Source organism: Hemiscyllium ocellatum, chromosome 14 (genome assembly GCF_020745735.1).
Source record: "Hemiscyllium ocellatum isolate sHemOce1 chromosome 14, sHemOce1.pat.X.cur, whole genome shotgun sequence".
Classification (NCBI taxonomy): Eukaryota; Metazoa; Chordata; class Chondrichthyes; order Orectolobiformes; family Hemiscylliidae; genus Hemiscyllium; species Hemiscyllium ocellatum.
Genome location: NC_083414.1, coordinates 17,082,397 through 17,105,983, shown reverse-complemented (window position 1 = coordinate 17,105,983; position 23,587 = coordinate 17,082,397). Strand labels below are relative to the sequence as shown.

The 23,587-nt window shown below is 43.1% G+C and overlaps 1 protein-coding gene across 1 annotated transcript in view; it reads left to right on the top strand.

The window, feature by feature from the left end:
• Positions 1-22,609, top strand: part of LOC132822457 (solute carrier family 26 member 6) — an 86,665-nt gene extending 64,056 nt beyond the window's left edge. The window contains exons 13-20 of the mRNA XM_060835836.1: positions 46-152; positions 1,908-1,977; positions 8,439-8,531; positions 12,720-12,836; positions 13,906-14,148; positions 18,756-18,810; positions 19,835-19,974; positions 22,379-22,609. Of these exons, the coding sequence (XP_060691819.1) occupies positions 46-152; positions 1,908-1,977; positions 8,439-8,531; positions 12,720-12,836; positions 13,906-14,148; positions 18,756-18,810; positions 19,835-19,974; positions 22,379-22,609 (1,056 nt within the window). The remainder of the gene's footprint in view (positions 1-45; positions 153-1,907; positions 1,978-8,438; positions 8,532-12,719; positions 12,837-13,905; positions 14,149-18,755; positions 18,811-19,834; positions 19,975-22,378) is intronic.
• Positions 22,610-23,587: the final 978 nt, after the last annotated feature.

The following is a 23,587-nucleotide window of genomic DNA, read 5'->3' as shown; positions in this document are numbered from 1 at the left end:
TCCTTGTCTTTCCTTAATACAACCCCTACTGTATTTCTCTTGCAGATAGTTTGGATTGTCACTCTCATTTTCACAGTACTATTAGGCATGGACTTTGGACTGGCTGCATCCATAGGATTTGTAATACTTACTGTGATCTTCCAGACACAACTGTGAGTATTTGAGCCACAAACATGTGCTCCAATGACTTTCTGCTGCATTATATTTAATTTTCCCACTCTTTATACCAGAATTTTTTTTATTAGGAGGTAATAAAATATAAGGGAAGACTAAAATGGTGCTAAGTCCAATTGCAAAGGCTACTCCTGATGAAGGGCTTATGCTCGAAACGTCGAATTCCCTATTCCTGAGATGCTGCCTAACCTGCTGTGCTTTAACCAGCAACACATTTTCAACTGTGATCTCCAGCATTTGCAGACCTCATTTTTTACTCTTTATTTCAAACCCAATTCAGTGATAATTTTATGAAAAGATTGAGGTAATTGTTTCCTGTATATTTGCACTCTTCTTTTGTGAACAGTGTGAAGTAGTGATGTATCAGCTGTTTAGCAGTCTGATGGGTGACTATGTGAACACCTCTTCTGTGGCCACACCAGCTGTTATTCTAGCCAACTGGGTAGCTAATACTTTGCAGTGGGAAAATGTTAAGAGTTCCCACAGCCTATGCTCACTAATGGTCGTAAGCCCAGAATTCAGCGCTGAAAATGTTTGAAATACACTAAGCCGAAGGCATACTTCAAAATATTACAAACCATTGAAGTGTCTGCAGCACTACTGATGTATTTAAACGTTTGAAGTGGGGTTTGAACCCACAACCTGTGCCTCAATAATGAGCTATAATTCAGCAAAAGCTGCAATTGCATCAGTTCATTATGTCAACAACATAATAAGTACAACTGCGCCTCCTATTATAAGACCGACTGGATAGAATTATCACTTAGATTACTTACAGTGTGGAAACAGGCCCTTCGGCCCATACCGACCCTCCGAAGAGCAACCCACCCAGGACCATTCCCCTACATTTACCCCTTTACCTTACACTCCGAGCAATTTAGCATGGCCAATTCACCTAACTTGCACATCTTTGGACTGTGGGAAGAAACCGGAGCACCCGGAGGAAACCCACACAGACACGGGGAGAATGTGCAAACTCCACACAGACAGATGCCCAAGGCAGGAATTGAACCCGGGTCTCTGGCATTGTGAGGCAGCAGTGCTAACCACTGTGCCACCTAGCCGCCCACTTCTTTCACTATTAGCATTATTTTAGCTTAGCTTACTTACAGTGTGGAAACAGGCCCTTCGGCCCAACAAGTCCACACCGACCCACCGAAGTGCAACCCACCCAGACCCATTCTCCTACATTTATCCCTTCACCTAACACTACGGGAAATTTAGCATGGCCAATTCATCTAACCTGCACATCTTTGGACTGTAGGAGGAAACCAGAGCATCCAGAGGAAACCCACACAGACACGGGGAGAATGTGCAAACTCCACACAGTCAGTCAGTTGCCGGAGGCAGGAATTGAACCCGGGTCTCTGGCGTTGAGGCAGCAGTGCTAACCACTGTGCCAACGTGCCACCCATTTTAATTCCAATAGCCTTGGGAAACATACATGGCATTGTCGCTTCAAGCCCTTTGCAATGATGGATGACAGCAGTTCCAGAACATGTTGTGGTAGCTAGGCTTCGAGGCGAGAACCTATAGTGCACTATCACAGTTTCACATGATGAAGGCAACTCAGATTGTTCTGATATTTCCAGCAAGACTCTGAGATTCCCTTGATCTAATTGTGTCAATCAATGCAGAAGGAGTAGCTTTGCTAATGTGTTTAGTCACTTTAACATTTTCTACATTTTTATTAAATTTCTCCCGGAGTTGAGTATCCTGCTTTCTTCTTTCAGACCCAAATATTCAATTCTGGGACAGATTCCAAAGACCGATATCTACAGAGATGTCAGCCAGTTTGATGAGGTAATGTGAAGATCAGTGTCAGCAATAATAATATTAAATATTGGTTTTACGGGAACAAAAATGAAAGGATGGGTCTCAGAATTGTGGAAATGCTCATATGAGGCAATCGCAGTGAGGAATTTTATGGAAAAATCCCAAATGTAATGTTGAAAGCACATGATATTTGCTGTTAAATATGTAGGGCCTTGGAATGTTGGGTGCCATACTGGTCCCAAATATTCCTTTCAAAGAACAAAGAAAATTTACAGCCCAGGAACAGTCCCTTCGGCCCTCCAAGCCTGAGCTGATCAAAATGTAATGTCTAAACCTGTCGGTCAATTCCTAAGCATCTGTATCCCTCTACTCCCCACCTACTCATGCATTTAACCAGACACATCTTAAATGAATCTAACGTGCTTGCCTCTACCACCTCTACTGGCAATGCCTTCCAAACGCCCACCACCCTTTGTGTGACGTACTTGCCGCATGTATCCCCCTTAAACTTTCTACCTCTCACCTTGAAAGCGTGACCTCTCGTTACTGAATCCTTCACCCTGGGAAAAAGCTTGTCTCTATCAACCCTGTCTACACCCTTCATGATTTTGTAAACCTCAATCAGGTCCCCCCTCAATCTCCTTTTTTCTAGTGAAAATAAACCTAACCTACTCAACCTCTCTTCACAGCTAGCACCTTCCATACCAGGCAACATCTTCGTAAACCTTCTCTGCACCCTCTCCAAAGCGTCCACATCCTTTTGGTAATGTGGCAACCAGAACTGTACACAGTATTCTAAATACGGCTGAACCAATGCCTTGTACAATTTTAACATGACTTGCCAGCTCTGATAGTTAATACCCCATCCAATGAAGGCAAACATACTATATGCTTTCTTGACCACTCTATCCACCTTTGCAGCAACCTTCAGGGTACAATGAACTTGCACCTCCAGATCTCTCTGTCCATCAAGTTTTCTCAAGGCTCTTCCATTCATTGTATAATTCACTCTAGAATTAGTCTTGCCTAAATGCATCACCTCACATTTGACTGGATTGAAAACCATCTGCCACCTTTCTGCTCAACTCTCCAGTCTATCTATATCTTCCTGTATTCTCTGACAGTCCCTTATGCTTTCTGCTACTCCACCAATATTCGTGTCATCTGCAAACTTGCTGATCATACCAACAGTGCTCTCTTCTAGATCATTTATGTATATTACAAACAACAGTGGCCCCAACACTGACCCCAGTGGAACACCACTGGTTACCTTTCTCCATTTCGAGAAACTCCCTTCAACTACTACTCTCTGTCTCCTGTTGGTCAACCAGTTCTTTATCCACCTAGCTAGAACACCCTGCACACCATATGACTTCACTTTCTCCATTAATCTACCATGGGAAACCTTATCAAATGCCTTATTAAAGTCCATGTATATGACATCAACAGCCCTTCCTTCATCTATCAACTTGATCACTTCCTTGAAGAACTCTATTAAGTTGGTAAGGCATGATCTCTCCCGCACAAAACCATGTTGCCTATCACTGATATGCCCAAACTTTTCTAAATATAAATAGATCCTATCCCCCAGTACCCTCTCCAGCAACTTTCCCACCACTGACGCCAGGCTCATTGGTCTGTAGTTACCTGGAATATCCCTACTACCCTTCTTGTACAGGGGGACAACATGAGCAACCCTCCAGTCCTCCGGCACCTCACCTGTACTTAAGGATGCCACAAAGATATCTGTCAGAGCCCTAGCCATTTCCTCTCTCACCTTCCTCAGCAACCTGGGATAGATCCCATCCAATCCTGGGGATTTGTCCACTTTAATAATCACTAGCCTAACCAACACATCTTCCCTACTTATGTCAACATGGTCCAGACTAATCAAACTTCTATCTATAATCTCAACATTCATCATGTTCCTCTCCTCAGTGAACACTGATGCAAAGTAAACATTCAGAATCTCACCCATTCTCTCAGGTTCGACACACAGTCTTCCTTAGTTATCTTTTAGTGGACCAATCCTTTCTCTATTTACTTGCTTGCTTCTTATATAAGAATAAAATGCTTTGGGATTGTCCTTAATTCTGCTCGCTAAAGTTATTTCATTACCCCTTTTAGCCCACTTAATTCCTTGTTTAAGATTTGTGCTACTCTTCCGATACTCTTCCAGGATTAGCTGCCTGGACCTTATGTATGCTTCCCTTTTCCTCTTGGCTAGTCGTACAATTTCTCCTGTCATCCACGGTTCACAAATCTTGTCATTCCTATCCTTTGCTTTCAACAGGACATGCCTATCCTGCACTATCTTTGAAAGCCTCCCACATCTCAAATGTGGACTTCCCTTCAAATAGCTGTGTCCAATCCACATTTCCCAGCTCCTCCCTAATTTTGATATGTTGTGGTTCTGCTCGCCGAGCTGGAAGTTTTTGCTGCAAACGTTTCGTTCCCTGGCTAGGGAACATCATCAGTGCTGTTGGAGCCTCGTGTGAAGCACTGCTTTGATATTTCTTCCGGTATTTATATTGGTTTGTTCTTGCCGCTTCCGGGTGTCAGTTTCAGCTGCAGTGATTTGTATGTGGGGTCCAGGTCGATGTGTCTGTTGATGGATGTTCTTGCCGTTTCCGGGTGTCAGTTTCAGCTGTAGTGGTTTGTATATGGTGTCCAGGTCAATGTGTCTGTTGATGGAGTTTGGGGATGGGGATGAAAACTTCCAGCTCGGCGAGCAGAACCACAACAACGGATACCCGAGCTACAAATCTTCAATCAGATTTTAATTTTGATATATTTGGCCTTGGCCCAGTTTCGTACTCTTCCCTTAGGACCACTCTCTTCTTTATCTGTGAGTATTCTAAAACTTACAGAATTGTGGTCACTGTTTCCAAAGAAATCTCCCACCGCAACTTCTACCACCTGTCCTGGCTCGTTCCCCAGTACCAGGTCCAATATGGCCCCTTCCCTCATCGGACTATTGACATACTGCTCTAGAAAACTGTCCTGGACACTTCTTACAAATTCTACCCCATCCAGACCTCTGATGTTAAGTGTATCCCAGTCAATGTTGGGAAAATTAAAATCTCCCATCACCACTACCCTCTTGCCTCTACATCTATTACTAATCTGTTTACCTGTTTGTTCTTCTACCTCACGCTCACTGTTGGGAGGCCTGTAATACAGTCCCAACAGTGTGACTGCACCCTTCTTATTTCTCAGCTCCAACCATAATGCCTCACAACCCAAGACCTCCATCGTGTGCTCCTTTTGCAAAGCCGTGATATTGTCCTTGACCAGCAATGCAACTCCAACCCCCCCCACCCCCTTTTACATCCCTCCCTGTCCTGTCTGAAGCGTCTATATCCTGGAACATTTAATTGTCAATCATCATACCCTTCCTTCAACCAAGTCTCTGTGATTGCAATAACATCGTACTCCCAGGCACCAATCCAAGCCCTAAGTTCATCTGCCTTACACACTATACTCCTTGCATTAAAGTAGATGCATTTCATGCCACCAGTTTTTTTGCACTCATCTGCTCTCTGCCTACACTTCCCTTTATTAATGCTATCTTCATAGTTCTTAGTCTCCAGTTTCCACCTTCACTTACAGAGTCAAATCAAAATTCGACATACAAGTAGATAGGATGGTCCTGAAAGAAACCTAACATCGCAGCCAAACAGACACTAGAATAGTACAAGGAACGAAGGATTTCAATTCCATGTAGAGACTAGAGAAGCTACGATTATCTTTCATGGAAAAGGTTAAATGAGGAGCTGATTGGGGTACTCGATATTTGTTGAGTAGATAGGGAGAACCTGATTCTGTTGGCATGATAATTGGCAACCAGACAGCACATGTTTGAGCTAATTGGCAAAATGTTCAGGAGAAATAATGGGCAGCACAGTGGTTAGCACTGCTGCCTCACAGTGCCAGAGACCTGGGTTCAATTCCCACCTCAGGTGACTGACTGTGTGGAGTTTGCACATTCTCCCTGTGTCTGCGTGGGCTTCCTCCCACAAAATGTGCAGGTTAGGTGAATTGGCCGTGCTAAATTACCCATAGTGTTAGGTGAAGGGATAAATGTAGGGGAATGGGTCTGGGTGGGTCGCACTTCGGCGGGTCACTGTGGATTTGTTGGGCCGAAGGGCCTGTTTCCATACTGTAAGTAATCTAATCATAAAGAGCTATATTTTTAACACAGTAAGTTGCCTTGATTTGGAATGCGCTAATATGAAAAGTTGATGGAAGCAAATATATTAGTAACTTTTGAATAGACCAAAGTGATTGACTGAGTATTTGAATGAGTACGGTATCACTGAACCCAAGCAACCACAGTCAATGGAACTCAGGGGGAACTTTCCACAGGTTGTTATCATACCATGCACAAAGAAAGATTGTTGCGGCTGTTGGACTTTAAACATCTCAGCTGCAGGACACTACTGCAGAAGTTCATCTAGGTAGTATACCAGACCCAAATGATTTTCAACTTCTTCATCAGAGATGTTTTCTCCATCACAAGATCAGAACTTGGGATGTTACTGATGATTACAATGTTCAGCAGCTTTGCAGCTCCTCCGTTACTAAAGCATGCATGTCCAAAATTAGCAATACTATAACAACAGTTATGTTTAAGCAAATAATTGGCAAGTAATATTCTAGTGCTAGGTAATGATCACATCAAAAACTGGAAAATTCAACCATCACCTTTTGACATTCCATCCCACAAAACATGAACTGATTTCAAGAAGGAGATAGAGATAATCCGTAGTCCTAAATGGATCAAATATATGGTAGAAAGTGGGAACAGGGAGCTGCGTGGGATGATCAGTCATGATCCTACTGAACAGCAGAGCATGCTCATAGGGCTATATGACCAACTTTAAAAGATCCTGTACTAACAACCAGCAGAACATCATATTCAAAATACCCTGCAAGGACTGTAACAAACATTATATTGGATAGACAGGCAGGAAACTGGCCACCAGGATACATGAGCACCAACTAGCCACCAAAAGACATGACCATCTATCACTATTATCCATCCACACAAAGAGGGACACCCATTTGACTGTGATAATACATCCATCCTGGAACAGGCTAAACAAAGATATCATGGGAATTCCTAGAGAGCTGGTATTCAAACCAGAACTGCATCAACAAACACATTGATTTTGACCCGGTTTGCCAATCTCTCAGAAAAAGAGCTGGAAGTCACATCAGTCACCACAACAGACCAAAGATACATAAATATCAAGCGAGACAAACCACCAACGCTTCACCAGAGGCTCACTGATAATGTTACCTAGCACAGCGATGAAATATCTGAGAACAAATCTGCCACCTCAGCAAGCAAATGTACAACCTGGCCAACCTCTGGTCCAATGCAGATATTTCTAACCCTGCTTAGAGTGATTTTTACCAACCCCACCTGCAGGGAACTAAAGGTCAAGATCATTGGGCAAAGCATTACTGTCCACATCCAAACCAGTTTCTATCTACTACCAACTGTAACTGGGCCAGGGCGGCAGCCTCATCAGTACTTGCAAACAAAGGTCCCATGCTGTTAGTAAATTCAAAATGCAGTGCCCACCATAGGCAGACTGCTCAATAAAAGCTAGCGGCCAAGATGAGGAGCGCCACTCAGGTGGGACTCAGGGAGCAGGAATACACCTTTGGAACCCACATGAGAAATCTAGATTTATTCTGCCAGAATTTTCTCCCCACCACTTTCTCTAACTTTCCTCTCTATTGCCACAATTCCCTTTTTTCCTCCATGACCTACCTGACAGTTTAGAGTCATAGAGTCATACAGCAGGGGAACAGACCCTTCAGCCCAACTCATCCATGCTGACCATGTTTCCTAAACTGAACTAGTCCCATTTGCCTGCATTTGGCCCATATCCCTTGAAACCTTTCTTATCCATGTACCTGTCCAAATGATCTTTACATGTTATAATTGTACACACTTCCTGTGGCAGCTCATTCCACACATGCACCACCCTCTGTGTGAACAAGTTGCCCCTCGGGTCCTTTTTAAAACTCTCGCCCCTCACCTTAAACCTCTGCTGTGTAGTTTTAGACTCCCTTACCCTTAGAAAAAGACTTTGGCTATTCATCTTATTTGTACCCAATATGATTAAGTTGGTTAAAGTGTGCTCAACAAACTCTGCAATTAAAATCTAACCTATTGGTAATCACTGTTGTTTGTTGTTCAAAAAATCTGGTTCACTCATGTTCTTTAGGGAAGGATATCTACCATCCTTACCCAATCTGGCATGACTCCAGACCCACAGCAATATGGTTGACTCTTTACTACCCTCTGAAATAACCTGAGAAGCCACACAGTTCCAGGGCAATTATCAATGGGACATAAATGCTGGTCTTGCCAGTGATGCCCACAACGAATGAATACATTAAAAATGATGAATTTCTGTCATTATAATTTGGCTTCAAACTGCTCCAATCTGATTTTGGTTTCTTTTCAGGCAAAAGAAATTCCAGGAATCAAAATTTTCCAGTCATCTGCGACCATGCACTTTGCCAATGCTGAGTTGTATGAAGAAGCTCTGAAGCAGATGGTAAGAAAATTAATTTTCAGGATCCACAGTCATTAATATTTTGGTTATGGAAAGCAAGAAAGCTCTGACTTTGACTAAAAAAAAACAGAACAAGGACAAATCTCTGCTTCTACTTGGCTGCAAATCCAGACAAATAGCTTTTTCCAAACACTCAATTCAGACAGAAATGGATTAACCTTCCCCTCCCAAACTTTGATGTGACAATCGTTAATACAGCGTTCAGAGGATGATGACAAGAATTCTTTGGTCTTTGCATTCTGTGGAATTAAGTTCATTTTAATTGCAGGGTAATAAAACAGGTTAAAAATTATGAAAAGAATGGATAATGTAGGCTTTATCTGTGAGTATGACAGCATAGTGGCTATTTTATTTAGACCAGTAAGGTAGAGGTTTGGGCCAACAATTGAGATGTATAAGGCCAGATTTTCAGTTTGGTCAGGAACCTAACTTTCAGATTAATTCCAAAATCTGCATTCCTGTTTTTAAATGTAAGTTGCCGAATGGGCCAGGAGGTGAGCTCTGTGCCTAATTAGAGACGCTAAGTGCTTCCAGGAGGTGGGTGTTCCTTCTTGGCACCAATGACAATGACAGATGGCAGCCATGTTACAGGCTTCTTCCACCTTGCCAATGAGAGTAGGCAATCTCTGAGAAGCTGGAATGAGGCTGACAGTGTCATTGCACGACAAGGTAACAACCATTGCTCAAGACAGCGAGGATTGACCTCGTAGATTTCTTTCAAGGCAACTGCAAAAAAAAGTATGACTTAGGCCCTGAGGAGAACCCAACAGCTCAAATGAGGGACAGCTCAAGATCGCCAGAAAAAAGTTTGGAAATTGCTTTCAAGAATGGTCCGTTCCCTATTGCTCTAACCCCACTAAAGGAAGCTGTAGACGTTTGCACTGCAGCATCATATCATGGCAATCTAGACCTGCCACCATTGTGTGAATTAGTGTGCATTCAATGCATGAACTCAGCAACTTGTACAGTTTTGTTCAGATCAAACAACACCATGCCCAAAAAGATGGTGTTGCTATGGAAACGCTGCTAGGCCCAGTTCTCTCAAATATATTGTTGGGTACCATAAGAAACGTGTCTTGGATGCAATGACACCTAACCATTTATCCCTTAAACATTCCAATCTTGTGCTCATCCTTGAATTCATCATTGAAATGGAGCAGTCCACTAAGCTCACTCTGCATGATATCCGAGTTGAGAATTGGCCAGGGGGTTCTTCAATACTATCTATCACAAGCCTGTTTTATTTGTATTGTACACATCCCATCCAACTGGACACCCTGTGCTGGCTTTCTCCCGCCTCCAATACACCCCATCCAACTGGACACCCAGTGCTGGCTTTCTCCCGCCTCCAATACACCCCATCCAACTGGACACCCCGTGCTGGCTTTCTCCCGCCTCCAATACACCCCATCCAACTGGACACCCTGTGCTGGCTTTCTCCTGCCTCCAACACACCCCATCCAACTGGACACCACGTGCTGGCTTTCTTCCACCGCCTTCACCTCCGCACCTACTTCTTCAACCAGGATTCTCGCCCACCCTCTGACGACCCCTTCTCCTGCCTCCAACACACCCCATCCAACAGGACACTTCGTGCTGGCCTCTTACCGACCCTCGATCTCTTCATAGCCAACTGCCGCTGCGACATTGACCGCATCAACCTGTTCATCCTTCTCACCCACTCCAACCTCTCACCATCACAACGTGCAGCTCTCCACTCCCTCCATTCCAACCCCAACCTCATTACCAAACCAGCAGACAAGGGAGGCGTGGTAGTAGTTTGGCGCACCGACCTTTACACCGCTAAGGCTAAACGCCAGTTCGCGGACACCTCCTCCTACTGCCCCCTTGACCACGACCCCACCTCCCACCACCAAACCATCATCTCCCAGACCATCCTTAACCTCATCACCTCAGGGGATCTCTCATCCAACGTCTCCAACCTGATAGTCCCACAACCCCACACCGCCCGTTTCTATCTCCTGCCCAAAATCCACAAACCTGACTGCCCCGGCCAACCCATTGTCTCAGCCTGCTCCTGCCCCACAGAACTCATCTTTGCATACCTCAACACGGTCCTGTCCCCCTTAGTCCAAGAGCTCCCCACCTACATTTAGGACACCACCCATGCCCTCCATCTCCTCCATGATTTTCCCTTCCCTGGTCCCCAAAGTCTTATCTTCACCATGGACATCCAGTCCCTGTACACCTCCATCCCCCATCATGAAGGACTCAAAGCCCTCCGCTCTTCCTTTCCCGCCATATTAACCAGTACTCTTCCACTGACACCCTCCTTCGACTGACTGAACTGGTCCTCACCCTGAACAACTTCTCCTTCCAACTCTCCCACTTCCTCCAAACCAAAGGAGTAGCCATGGGCACCCGCATGGGTCCCAACTATGTCTGTCTCTTCGTAGGATATGTGGAACAGTCCATCTTCCGCAGCTACATTGGCACCACCCCCTACCTTTTCCTCCACTACATCGATGACTGTATCGGCGCTGCCTCGTGCTCCCACGAGGAGGTTGAAAAGTTCATCCACTTTACTAACACCTTCCACCCCGACCTCAAATTTACCTGGACCGTCTCAGACTCCTCCCTCCCCTTCCTACACCGTTCCATTTCTATCTCGGGCGACCAAATCAACACGGACATTTACTATAAACCGACCGACTCCCACAGCTACCTCGACTACACCTCCACCCGCCCTGCCCCCTGTAAAAACGCCATCCCATACTCCCAATTCCTTCGTCTCCCCCCCCATCTGCTCCCAGGAGGGCCAGTTCCAATACCGTACAACCCAGTTGGTCTCCTTCTTCAAAGACGTGATCAACGATGCCCTCCACCGCATCTCCTCCACTACCCGCTCCTCCGCCCTTGAGCCCCGTCCCTCCAATCACCACCAGGACAGAATCACACTGGTCCTCACCTACCACCCGACCAACCTCCACATACATCGTATCATCCATTGTCATTTCCGCCACCTCCAAACGGACCCCACCACCAGAGATATATTTCCCTCCCTCCCCTATCAGTGTTCTGAAAAGACCATTCCCTCCGTGACTCCCTCGTCAGGTCCACACCCTCAACTAACCCAACCTCCACTCCCGGCACCTTCCCCTGCAACTGCAAGAAATGCAAAACTTGCGCCCACACCTCCCCCCTTACTTCCCTCCAAGGCCTCAAGGGATCCTTCCATATCTGCCACAAATTCACCTGCACCTCCACACACATCATTTACTGCATCCACTGCACCCGATGTGGCCTCCTCTATATTGGGGAGACAGGCCGCCTACTTGCGGAACGTTTCAGAGAACGCCTCTGGAACACCTGCACCAACCAACCCAACCACCCCATGGCTGAACACTTTAACTGCCCCTCCCACTCCACCCAGGACATGCAGGTCCTTGGCCTCCTCCATCGCCAGACCATGGCAACACGATGCCTGGAGGAAGAGCGCCTCATCTTCTGCCTAGGAATCCTCCAACCACGAGGGATGAATGCAGATTTCTCCAGCTTCCTCATTTCCCCTCCCCCCACCTTATCTCAGTCCCAATCCTCGAACTCAGCACCGCCTTCTTGACCTGCAAAGTTCTTCCCGACCTCTCTGCACCCACCCTCTCTCCGGTCTATCACCCTCACCTTAACCTCCTTCCACCTATCGCATTCCCAACGCCCCTCCCCCAAGTCCCTCCTCCCTACCTTTTATCTTAGCCTGCTTGGCACACCCTCCTCATTCTTGAAGAAGGGCTTATGCCCGAAATATCGATTCTCCTGCTCCTTGGATGCTGCCTGACCTGCTGCACTTTTCCAGCAACACATTTTTCAGCTTATTTCTGAAGAGTAGGTGAAGGTTTGTGCCTTCTCTCGTACGTACATCCACATACTGAATCAGAAAATGTTCTTATACACACTTAACAAATTCCTCTCCATCTAATCTCTTAATACTATGGCAGTCCCATTCTTGTACAGTATAAAGTAGGTGTTTTCACTTCATATTGACAATTATTAGGAATTCTCCTAAAAACACTAAGCTTCATTGAAATCCATTATTTTTCAGAAAATCAGAAAATCTCAAGCTCTGTACTATCAAATGACAATTTGTAATCTGTGTTAACACCTCATGACAGCAATGCAGTCTTCATAATCCATTTTTCCTTTGGTTTGCAGACTGGAATTAATGTCAGTAAACTCATTTTGAAAAAGAAGAAAAGAATCGTGGCACTTAAGAACAAATTGAAAAAGCAGGAAAAGAAGGATAAGAAAAAAGCCAAGAAAGAGCAAAAGGTAGAAACATTCCACTAAATTACAATAAACCAATAGTTCTCTCTCTTTCTCCAAGTCACTTCTCATTTTTTTCTTCTATTTAAATAGTATTAGATTATCTCCCTCATAGGACTTTGTCCTTGAACACTTTGGAGAAGCATACCTGTTTTTACTGTCATGTTCTTCAAAGCTAGGCAGGACCGGGAATGGCTTGTGACTGCCTTTATCAGTATAAGACATCACATGCATGAGTCATTGAATGGAAACACACTAGTTATAGATTTTCTCTAAACAACTTGGATAATGCTCCACATTCATATAGAAATATTACAGGACCAAAGGAAACCATGCATCTCATAACCAGTGCTATCAGGCTTTGAATACAGTGCTCATTACAAAAGGAGTGTAATCATGAGTATTTTCTGCAAGGTAAGGCACACTATAGAGTGGCCTGTTGATGTTAATAATATGAAACTATGGTTTGAGGATTCATCCAGCAACGTTTTTTTTATAAAGTTCTGAAAAACTTCTCATTCTTTTACATTCATTTCTGGGATGAGGGTGCTGCTAACTAAGCGAGCACTTATTGCCTTTCTCTAATTGCCCAGAGGGCAGTTAAGAGTCAACCACACTACTGTGGGTTAGGAGTCATATATAGGCCAAATCAGGTAAGAATAGCATTTCTCTCCCCTTAATGACATTAGTGAACCAGATGGAGTTTTCCAACATTCAATAATGAATTCATGGTCACCGTCAGACCCTTACTTCCCAGATTTTTACTGAATGCACATTTGACATGGTGTGATTTGAACCCAGGTCTCCAGAATATTATCTGGGTCTCTGGATTACCAAGTCAACAATAATACCACAAGGCCACCACCTCCCCCGAGGCACAAAAGTTAAATACAGGGGGAAATGAGTCTGTAGTTTACCAGTATATAGACACTGGAAATGGTTGGGGTGGAAAAGCAGACATTTCTTCACTCCTTCCTGTCACGCTATGTTATTATGACTGTGAAATATTGAATATACTATTAGATGTTGCACATTATAACAATATTTTAAACAGAAAATATCAACCTCTCTCCAGCAACAGAAAATCTTTGAATCAGGAACTGATGGCCCAGCCACCATCACTGAGAATATTGGTAACGACAATTCCATCAGCTTGGAAATAAATTCGGACTTTGACTCGCCATCAAAAGTGAGCAAAAAGCCGGAGGAGCTCAGCCTGGAGTCTCTTGGTCTTCAAAAACCCGATGTTCATTCCCTCATACTTGACTTTAGTCCTGTCAACTTTGTGGATAGCGTCTGCATCAAGATTTTGAGAAATGTAAGACAAGCCTCAACTTCATTCTATTTTGACTCTAATTGTGAACTTTATACTCAACAAAATAAGAGATGCCTAAACAAGAAATGTTAATTTTCACTTTTGACACCAGATTGCTGCACCAAGCAATCGTGTCAAGTGCAGCAAGGTGATTATAAACTGCATGTTCGAAGCAGAGAAGCTAACTTTACAGCTCCCTTTATCTCACCTCAATAAAGTGCTTCCACCCTTTCACATAATAACATGTCTTGCACATGATTAATCTTCTGTTCAATCCATATTTAACAATGTCAAACTTGAGGCGAGTAATGGCATTATAAAACAGAACCCATTAGAAAATGGATTCAGACGGCACAAACACAATTCACTTATGGTTCTTAGAGCTATCTAGAGTTAAAACCTCAGTCCCTAAGGTGAAAGACCACAATTCTAATCCACAGCACTGTCCATAGTACCATCAGAATTTAAACCATGTTGAAAGTCTTTCCCCAGCAAAGCTGTGACACACTGACAAACTGCACTGTGGAGGAGTAAACTGATAGGCACACTGCTCATCTTGATCACAAGTCAAGCAAAAAGTACTGAGAGGTGCATTTCCAGATACAGACTGGTAAATCCAACATGGGGAATGATTAGACATTTATGCTGTTGGTCCTGATTCAAGCCACAGTATTGATCTATACTGTGGGCAATCATTCACGGAACTTTGTCAGGCCTCTTGATGGACAATCTTGCGGTTTCTTGGGGAACCATATGAATGATCGATGAGACCTCTAACCGTTCAGATCCAGCATGTCGTCTCCAACCTCTCAGGGTAATAATCAGTGAACAATAGGGCAAGGCATCACAGCAGCAGCAGCTTTTTGGTATTGTTGCAACTTCTGGCTTTTTAAAACGCATTAAAATAGAATAAATAAATAAATTACTATACCTTTAAGAAAAGTTAAAGTTGGAACAAGTTGCAGTATAAAATTTGTTCTCACTTTTCTTTTTATTTCTTAGATTTTGAAAAGTACCAACTTTGCAAAATAATTTGCCACTCAGGTAGAATTGCACAGCTCCTTGGGAGACCAAAGTGCTTAGATGGCATAATGTGGGTTCATGTCATGCTTGCCTAGACAATGAGGTTAGAGTTAAAAAAGCTACAGGTGCTGGAATCCAAAGTAGACAAGCAGGAGGTTGGAAGAACACAGCAAACCAGGCAGCATCAGGAGGTGGAGAAGTCCTACGTTTCCGATATAACTCTTTTTCAGGAATAGACTAGAGTGGTGCTGGGAAAGCACAGCAGGTCAGGCAGAATCCGAGGAGCAGGAAAATCGACGTTTCGGGCAAAAGCCTTTCATTCCATCACCCACATCTGTCTGTTTCAAGAATGATGATTTCCGCCTGGGGCTGAGATTTAACTTAGATAACTCTAAGGACCAGAAGTGAACTGTATTTGTGCCATCTGAATCCAATTTCTGCTGGGTTGCATTTTATAAGGCCAGTAATGGTATTAAGTCTGATACTGCTAAAGATAAATTGAATAGAAAATCAATCATGTGCAGGACATGCTATTACGCAACAGGGTTGACGCACTGCGTTGAGGTGAGATAAAGGTGAGCTATCCTGTAAAGTTAGCTTCTCTGCTTAGAACATGCAGTCTATATTCACTTTGCTACACTTAACAGTATTGCTTGGTGCAGAAATCTGCCTGGCTTGTTAGACAGTGAGGTACCAATCTCCCCGGTCCTAGTACAGGAATTAAACTGAGGCTCCATAGAGAGTGAAACTACGAAAGAGTATGAAAACAACTTTTAAAAAAACTTGCCAGAAAAAAATAATCTCCACCAAAATATTTTTGAAGAACATGCTTGACTTCTGGAGGGAATTTCTAAGTGAGTCAAGTCATAGACATTGACCTTTTTTTTGTATAATTTAGGATCAAGTGTTTCCAAATGTTAAAGCAAAAATGTTGATAAAGCCAAGTTTCCCCTTTTGAAACCGTGGTTTCTACCTCATACAAATATCTTTTGTCCTGTGGAAATAATCAAAGCAATTTTAGGGGATGAAAGATAATGTTATCACCTCCTGCCCTCTCATTAGGGATAGTTGGTGGGAAGTTAAACCTGATGCCTCAGGTAAGGAGTAAGGCAGGACCTTTATGGTAACCTCAACCAGTGTGGGACTTGAACCCGCACTGTTGTCGTCAGTCTGCACTGCAAATCAGCCATTCAGCCAACTGTGCTAACTGACTCTTTAGTTTCAGAAAATAGTACAGAAGCAAAGAAAGTTATTGTGCCCATCAAATTTGCACTGGAATTTTCAAAGAGCAATCGAGTTGGCCCCACATTGAGTTTCTTCCTCTTATCCCTGCAAACATTTTCTTTTTTTTTAAAGAATGTGTTTGATCCCCTTTAGAATGATACTATTGAATCTGTTTCTAACACCTCATCACACCGAGTGTTCCAGATCCTAACCATTCATTGTGTAAAATAATTTTACTTCATGCCATCCTTGCTTCCTTTGACAGCTACCCTAAATCTATGTTCACTAGTTAGTCATCCTTCAGCCTTCAACAGTTTCTCTTCAGTTCCTCCATCTAAAATCTTCAATATATTAAACACCTCAATCAAACCTTCTCTTAGTCATCTCTGCTCCAAAGACATCCATGCCAGCTTCATCACTCTAATTCCTCATTCATGGAACTATTCCATGAGATTTCTTCTGTCATCTTTGCAAAGCCTACGTATATCTTTCCTAAACTGTGAATACAGAATTGGGCAATAATCCTGTTGGAGCCAAAATATAACATAATACAAAAAGCTGGAAGCACTCAACAATGAAGTTCTCACTATTTGGTTTGATCATGGAATTTGCATGAATGATGATTGACCTAGTCAGCTCACAAGGCTTTACTTTAATTCTTATTGAAGCGATCAAGTTTTACTTGGAAACTGCCTAGGTCATATGGATTCTGGATTCTTAGTTCAAAGCAAATTATTAAAGATAATCAGCCAGACCAGAAGATGACCTACATCTTTGCCAGTAGCACTGCCACATTAGATTAGATTAGACTTAGATTAGACTTACAGTGTGGAAACAGGCCCTTCGGCCCAACAAGTCCACACCGACCCGCCGAAGCGCAACCCACCCATACCCCTACATATACCCCTTACCTAACACTACAGGCAATTTAGCACGGCCAATTCACCTGACCCGCACATCTTTGGACTGTGGGAGGAAACCGGAGCACCCGGAGGAAACCCACGCAGACACGGGGAGAATGTGCAAACTCCACACAGTCAGTCGCCTGAGGCGGGAATTGAACCCAGGTCCCTGGCGCTGTGAGGCAGCAGTGCTAACCACTGTGCCACCGTGCTGCCCTTAATCTGATTTTTCTCACTTGTTAGTGGCCTGGTAAGTCTGGCCCATAGAATCCTCTACCTATAGTTCCACCCGTACCAATCAAGGTATATAACATTCATTAAGTACTCGCCCTGCCTCCCCCCCCCATTATATTCATCAGCTCAAGCCACGGTTTGAACCCACACTCTGGCACTCCTTTCGGTTATATGCTGAATCCCTTGCTCTTTGCTGCACCTGTTTGTCTCTCCCATTCTGATCACACAGTTGAAATCTTTCACTGAAGTGAAATGTTTGGTGTCTATCCAAAAAAAATGTAAATGTGTTTATAGTTCAGTTGATAAAAGAAACCCCTGTGCAAATACCCTAGCAAATGTTCGTGAGGTGATTCAGCACTGTGTACTTATGACACATTCCTAATTCTATTTTAAAGCTTGACTGTTTGGTTTGGTTGCTACTCTTGCTGAGTATCTCATAATACAGTAAGTCCACATTTATTTAACGTGCCCATACAACCCATGTTGACGACCTGCATTCTTTGCATTTCTATGTCTCCATCTTTCACTGCTTTCTTTTACTAAGACAAAACTACTTTGATCGTGTTCTTCTTGGATAGTAGTCACGTAGGTTGTTGTAACAATCCTCTCTCCAGAAGACTTCACTGTATATATGTGGATGCAGAAGGATGTAACTCCCTGCTCCAGAGGACTGTGCAGTCTTCATCATTGAGTATGTCAAAATAGATTGATAGATTTTTACATATTAAAAACACCAAGGGATACAGGGGTAAGGATGTTTGAAGTAAATCAGTGTGATCTCATTGAGCGGGGGAGCAGGTGCAAAGGGCTGATGGCTGACCGTTGCTCTTTTTTTTAATGTTCCTTTATGCCTGCCCAATATTTCCCACACTTGGGTCATTTCCAACACAACGCCACATTTTCAGTCGGGCCCATTGAACCTAGTCTGTGTTTGGTCTTCCCAATGTAGAGAAGAAAGCACGGTGAGCAGCAAATACAGTGTAAAATTGATAGAAGTGTGGGTAATTTGCTGCTTTACTTAGAGGAATGTTTTGGATGTTGAGGAGAGGGTGGGGTGGCTGAAGGGAAAGTGTGCAGTTCTTGTGCTTGCATTAGGCTGAATTAGTGTTTGATATTAGTTTAGCACAACTTCCTGATCTTCAAGCTTTATATTACCGCATAAAAGCCTCCATGCTTTAGTGAGCACATCATTAACTGGCCTTGCAACTCGATGCTTTTATATTCCAGATTTTCCGGGATTATAAAGAGATTGAGGTTGACGTTTACTTATCAGGTTGTCACTGTAAGTAGAATGCACCATTTTAAATAGAATGAATTTGTTTGTCTAACACAATACCGTGGCCCTGTTGCTGCGTGATCTGGGACTTTAAGGATAAAATATGACAGATTTTGCCTTCCATTCAACCCACACTTTTCTTTTTATAACACTGGTTGAAGGCTTGCTGACTTAACTAGTAAGTAGGAGGCTGAATGTGGAAATAAGACATGGGATCATTTTAACCTAATCTGCCAATGGTAAACTGATTATGTCAGGTGGAAAATCATGATACAATTTTTCAATAAACCTCATTGATTTCAATGAGATGAAAATCAAGCTATCAATAAAACAAGCACTGCATCCAATTCAATCTGTTTCCTGATGGAACAGTCATCTTAATAATCTAACTGTCCAATAATCTCCTAGGTTCAATTGGTTGTAGTTTTATGGATCTCAGCCTGTCAGCACTCAAAGGGAACTTCAATTATTCTGCTCTGTGACTCCAGATTCATGGTACAATGTTGACTCAAACTAACGTCTGCAGCAGCCTAACAAGCCATTCATCTGAAGTAGCATCATAGTACCACTACAGTGTAAAAGCAGGCCATTTGACCCATCAAGTCCACACCGACCCTCTGAAGAGCATCCCACACAGTCCCACTCTATCCCTGTAACCCTGCATCTCCCATGGCTAATCCACCTGCACATCCTTAAACACTATGGGAAATTTAGCATGGCCAATCCACCTAACCTGCATATCTTTGGATTGTGGGAGGAAACCGGAGCACCTAGAGGAAACCCACGCAAACACGGGGAGATTGTACAACTCCACACAGACAGTCACCTGAAGGAAGAATCAAACCCAAGTCCTTGGAACTGAGGCAGCACTGACCGTCATACCACCCAGTTCTAAGAAAGTAGGAATGCCCAACAAATGCTAACCTTACCAGTATCACCCACATCACATAAGATGAGATATTTAGTAATATATGTACATAGAATAATTCCAGATCACCTGTTGATCCTAACTGAATTTCACTTCTTTCAGGGGTTATTATTCAGCAGTTTGAACAAGGAGGATTCTTTGGGAAAAACATCAGCAAATCCCAGATCTTTACCACTGTACACGATGCTGTTCTATACTGTATGATGAAAAATAACCCATCGACTGATCAGGCATTTTACATGGTTAGTCACTTTTATATTTAAATGTTTTATTGTTACATGACTCTACATTTTTATTTACCAGGGTATAACTAGGTTAATGCTGGACACTCTTGAGTACAATGAACAAATTTCAGGGAAGGCGTGTGATTACTGAGAATAATTCTTTTCTTATACCTTCCTGCACCTCTCACAATAGAATACCGGACAGATTTCTAATATGCGATATAGTGCAGATTCACCCATAGAGAGGCTTCTGGTTTAGGAATACATATGGTCAGAGAGAGAGAGTAATGTTGTACAGAAAAATGTTCATGAACAGCTGGAACTGCTGAAATGTCATCCCAGTAGGATAGAGATTATGCATCGGGGGATTAGCAAACATAAATAAACCATGTAGAATGTAATGTTAGTGAAGAGCAAAGGGACCCCACAGTGCAGCGTGCAGTTAACATCAGTCGAGATGCTGAAATGTAAATTGTGGGAATTGTGCCATGATCTGCTTGATTATTATCTATATGATTGCTCATTTGCTCCCCCTTCTTCTTGCTGGCTTCCATGAAGTAACGGGTTGGGCACAGAATTCAAGTAGAACATATCATGGCTTGGTCAATAAGAAAAGGCTATATAAATTAAGAAAGGAAAATTCTTTCAGACGGATAAGTACTGATGTGATTCAATTTCCAACTATTGCAATGGCTAGATCTTATCCCAAAAAACAGTGGAGCAATTTTTCATTTTCACAACATGTTGATAAACTGGTGAAGTGTATCATCACATCTGACCACTTGTAGAATTAGTCTGATTTTCAGTCCATTTGCAGGAATGGACTGAAAATCCAGCACTTGCACAGTATGCAAATTCCTGACCATGCCATGAAGTTTAAAATGTGCCCCATTAATACTGCATTTCAACCATTATAATAACACCAGTCCAAAATGGATTCACTCAATCTCCAAAAAAAATATGCTATGGAACTATTAGTAACTTTGACATGTAGTTACCTGAGTAGACCATAGAGTGAACGGTTCAGTTGTCATCCAATCAATCAAGAGAGAAGTGCTAAGCCAAAGCCAGACAGGGTCCATGATAAAAAGATAATTTAAGGAAATTTAACCGATGATCACTGTCAGATGGTTCAACTCAGTTGGTATCTGATGGTCATAGATTCAAGTTTAACTTCAGTGTATAATCATACCTGACATTTCAACTCACTTCTGAGGCAGTCCTGCAACGTGCAGGATATTGTCCTTAAATGAAAAAGTAAAGGATGGCCCATCCTTCTTGCTCCACTTGTTTAAATGAGTGTGAAGAATAAGAAACTATCCATAGAAACACAGTACAAGAGGAGGCCGTTCAGCCCTTGAGCAACAAAATACAAGGAGCCAACATTTCTTCGCTGAACCATCACCAAGAACAAATTAACTGGCCACTTCTTTTTTGTCAGTATCTGGTATTTTGAAATTAACGCTGTGTTGTCTGAATTGCTAACCTCCCTCCTGGGATCACCAGGATCTACAATCCCCCATGATCCACCTCTGTTAATATGGGAAATAGACTAAGGATTCATATTTTTTAAAACTTTAACTTTTCACCAAAACTCACCCATTCATTTTTGGGATGGGGGGGGGGTGTGGGGAAACGGAGAGATATTGAAATCCCACAAATACTCAGCACACAAAACATGTGTGGGCCATGTTCCACTTTAGTTGAAATGTAGTGAACACACTATCTTATGTTGATTTGTCAGTTACTTTTCATTGTAAGGTGGAGGAGGTTATGGTTGAGAAGTCCCCTATCAACCTAGTACCAAAGATACAAGGCAGATTTGACATGCGTGTAGCTCAAACATGATTATTGTACTTCAGAAGCAGCTCATTGCAACACATGATAGTATGACATGGGGAAATGATAATCTTTATGTTCTTTCTGTTTGTTTTCTCTTCCTTTCACCATCATGTACTTCCTGAGGACCACAGGAACACTTTACCCTTTTACCCTTTTAAAAGTTGGCTCGTTGGTCTTGGGGCATAATTCTCAGTTTCGTGGGCGGCACGGTGGCACAGTGGTTAGCACTGCTGCTTCAAAGCGCCTGAGACCCAGGTTCAATTCCCGACTCAGGCGACTGACTGCGTGGAATTTGCACGTTCTCCCCGTGTCTGCGTGGGTTTCCTCCGGGTGCTCCGGTTTCCTCCCACAGTCCAAAGATGTGCGGGTCAAGTGAATTGGCCATGCTAAATTGCCCGTAGCATTAGATAATGGGGTAAATGTAGTCACCCGGGAGCAGGTTTCCCATCTTCTCTCTTTGGCCATGGAACAGATTAAAAAAAGGAACATGTTTTGGAAAGTGTGCTAGATTTAGCTGTAAAAGGGTAAGTGTTCCCAATGTTCACGATTTTGTTGTAACTTTCTGATGTCTTCTCTATAGAATGGAACCCTTGCACTATCTCCTTCACAGGATGACGAACAAGAGTCCACCCTTGCCCACGTAAGAAACTCTTTTTTCAAAAATCTGATGTTTAAAATGTTGTTTCAAGTTAATGAATCTGATTTATCGCTGGAGAGCACGGGGAAAATAATTCTGCTTCACCAGGTTCTTGGCAAGCATTGCAAAACTTGTCATGTGGATCATAAACACGAAAAACTTGTTTCAACATAATGGCCTGGATTTTACAGTTCAGTGCTACCAGCATACGTTGTGAGTGGGGAGTCAGAAAGTGTCAAACTCCCTGCTCAGAATAGGTATAAAATGGTACACGCCCCAGGATGTGGAACCTCCTGATCCCTGGGCCAATCAGTCCCAAAAAAGGATGAACTGACAAGAAATCACACTGAATCCAACCTCCCTGTTGGCCAACAGGAAGCAGAGAGGTCCCCAGTAGCATAAGAGAAACCTGTAAGTTGTTTTTTCTCTGTAATCTGGGGAGGTGTTAACTCTCCGGCCTACATATGCTGTCTCTGTCAGCATCAAGGTTAAACTCAACCTTCTCTTGGGAAATAAGGCAATGTTAGTGGGAGAGCACTTTGGGACCAGTAACCATAATTCCATTAATTTTAAAATGGCTATGGAAAAGGATAGGCTGGTCCACAAGTGGAAGTTCTAAATTGGGGTTGGCCAATTTTGATGGTATTCGACACAAACTTTCAAACGTTGATTGGGGGAAGCTGTTGACAGATAAAGGCACATCTGGCAAATGGGAGGCTTTCAAAAGCAAGGTAACAAGATTTGAGGGACAGCATGTTCCTATTAGTGTGAAGGGAAAGGCTGGTAGGAGTAAGGAATGCTGAACAACTAGAAATATTAAGGCTCTAGTCAAGAGAAAGAAGTATATGTCAGGTATAGACAGCGGGGATCAAGTGAATCCCTTCAGGAGTGCAGGAGGTGTAGGAGTACACTTACGAAGGAAATCAGAAGGGCAAAGAGGGAACATGGGATAGCTTTGGCAATTAAGGTTAAGGAGAATTCAAAGAGATCCAATGGGGCCATCTCTGTGTGGAACCACAGGAGATGACTGAAATCCTAAATGAATATTTCAGTATTAACTGCGGAGAAAGATATGGAAGATATAGAATATAGGGAAATTGATAGTGACATCTTGAAAAATGTCCATATTACAGAGGAGGAAGTGCTGGATAT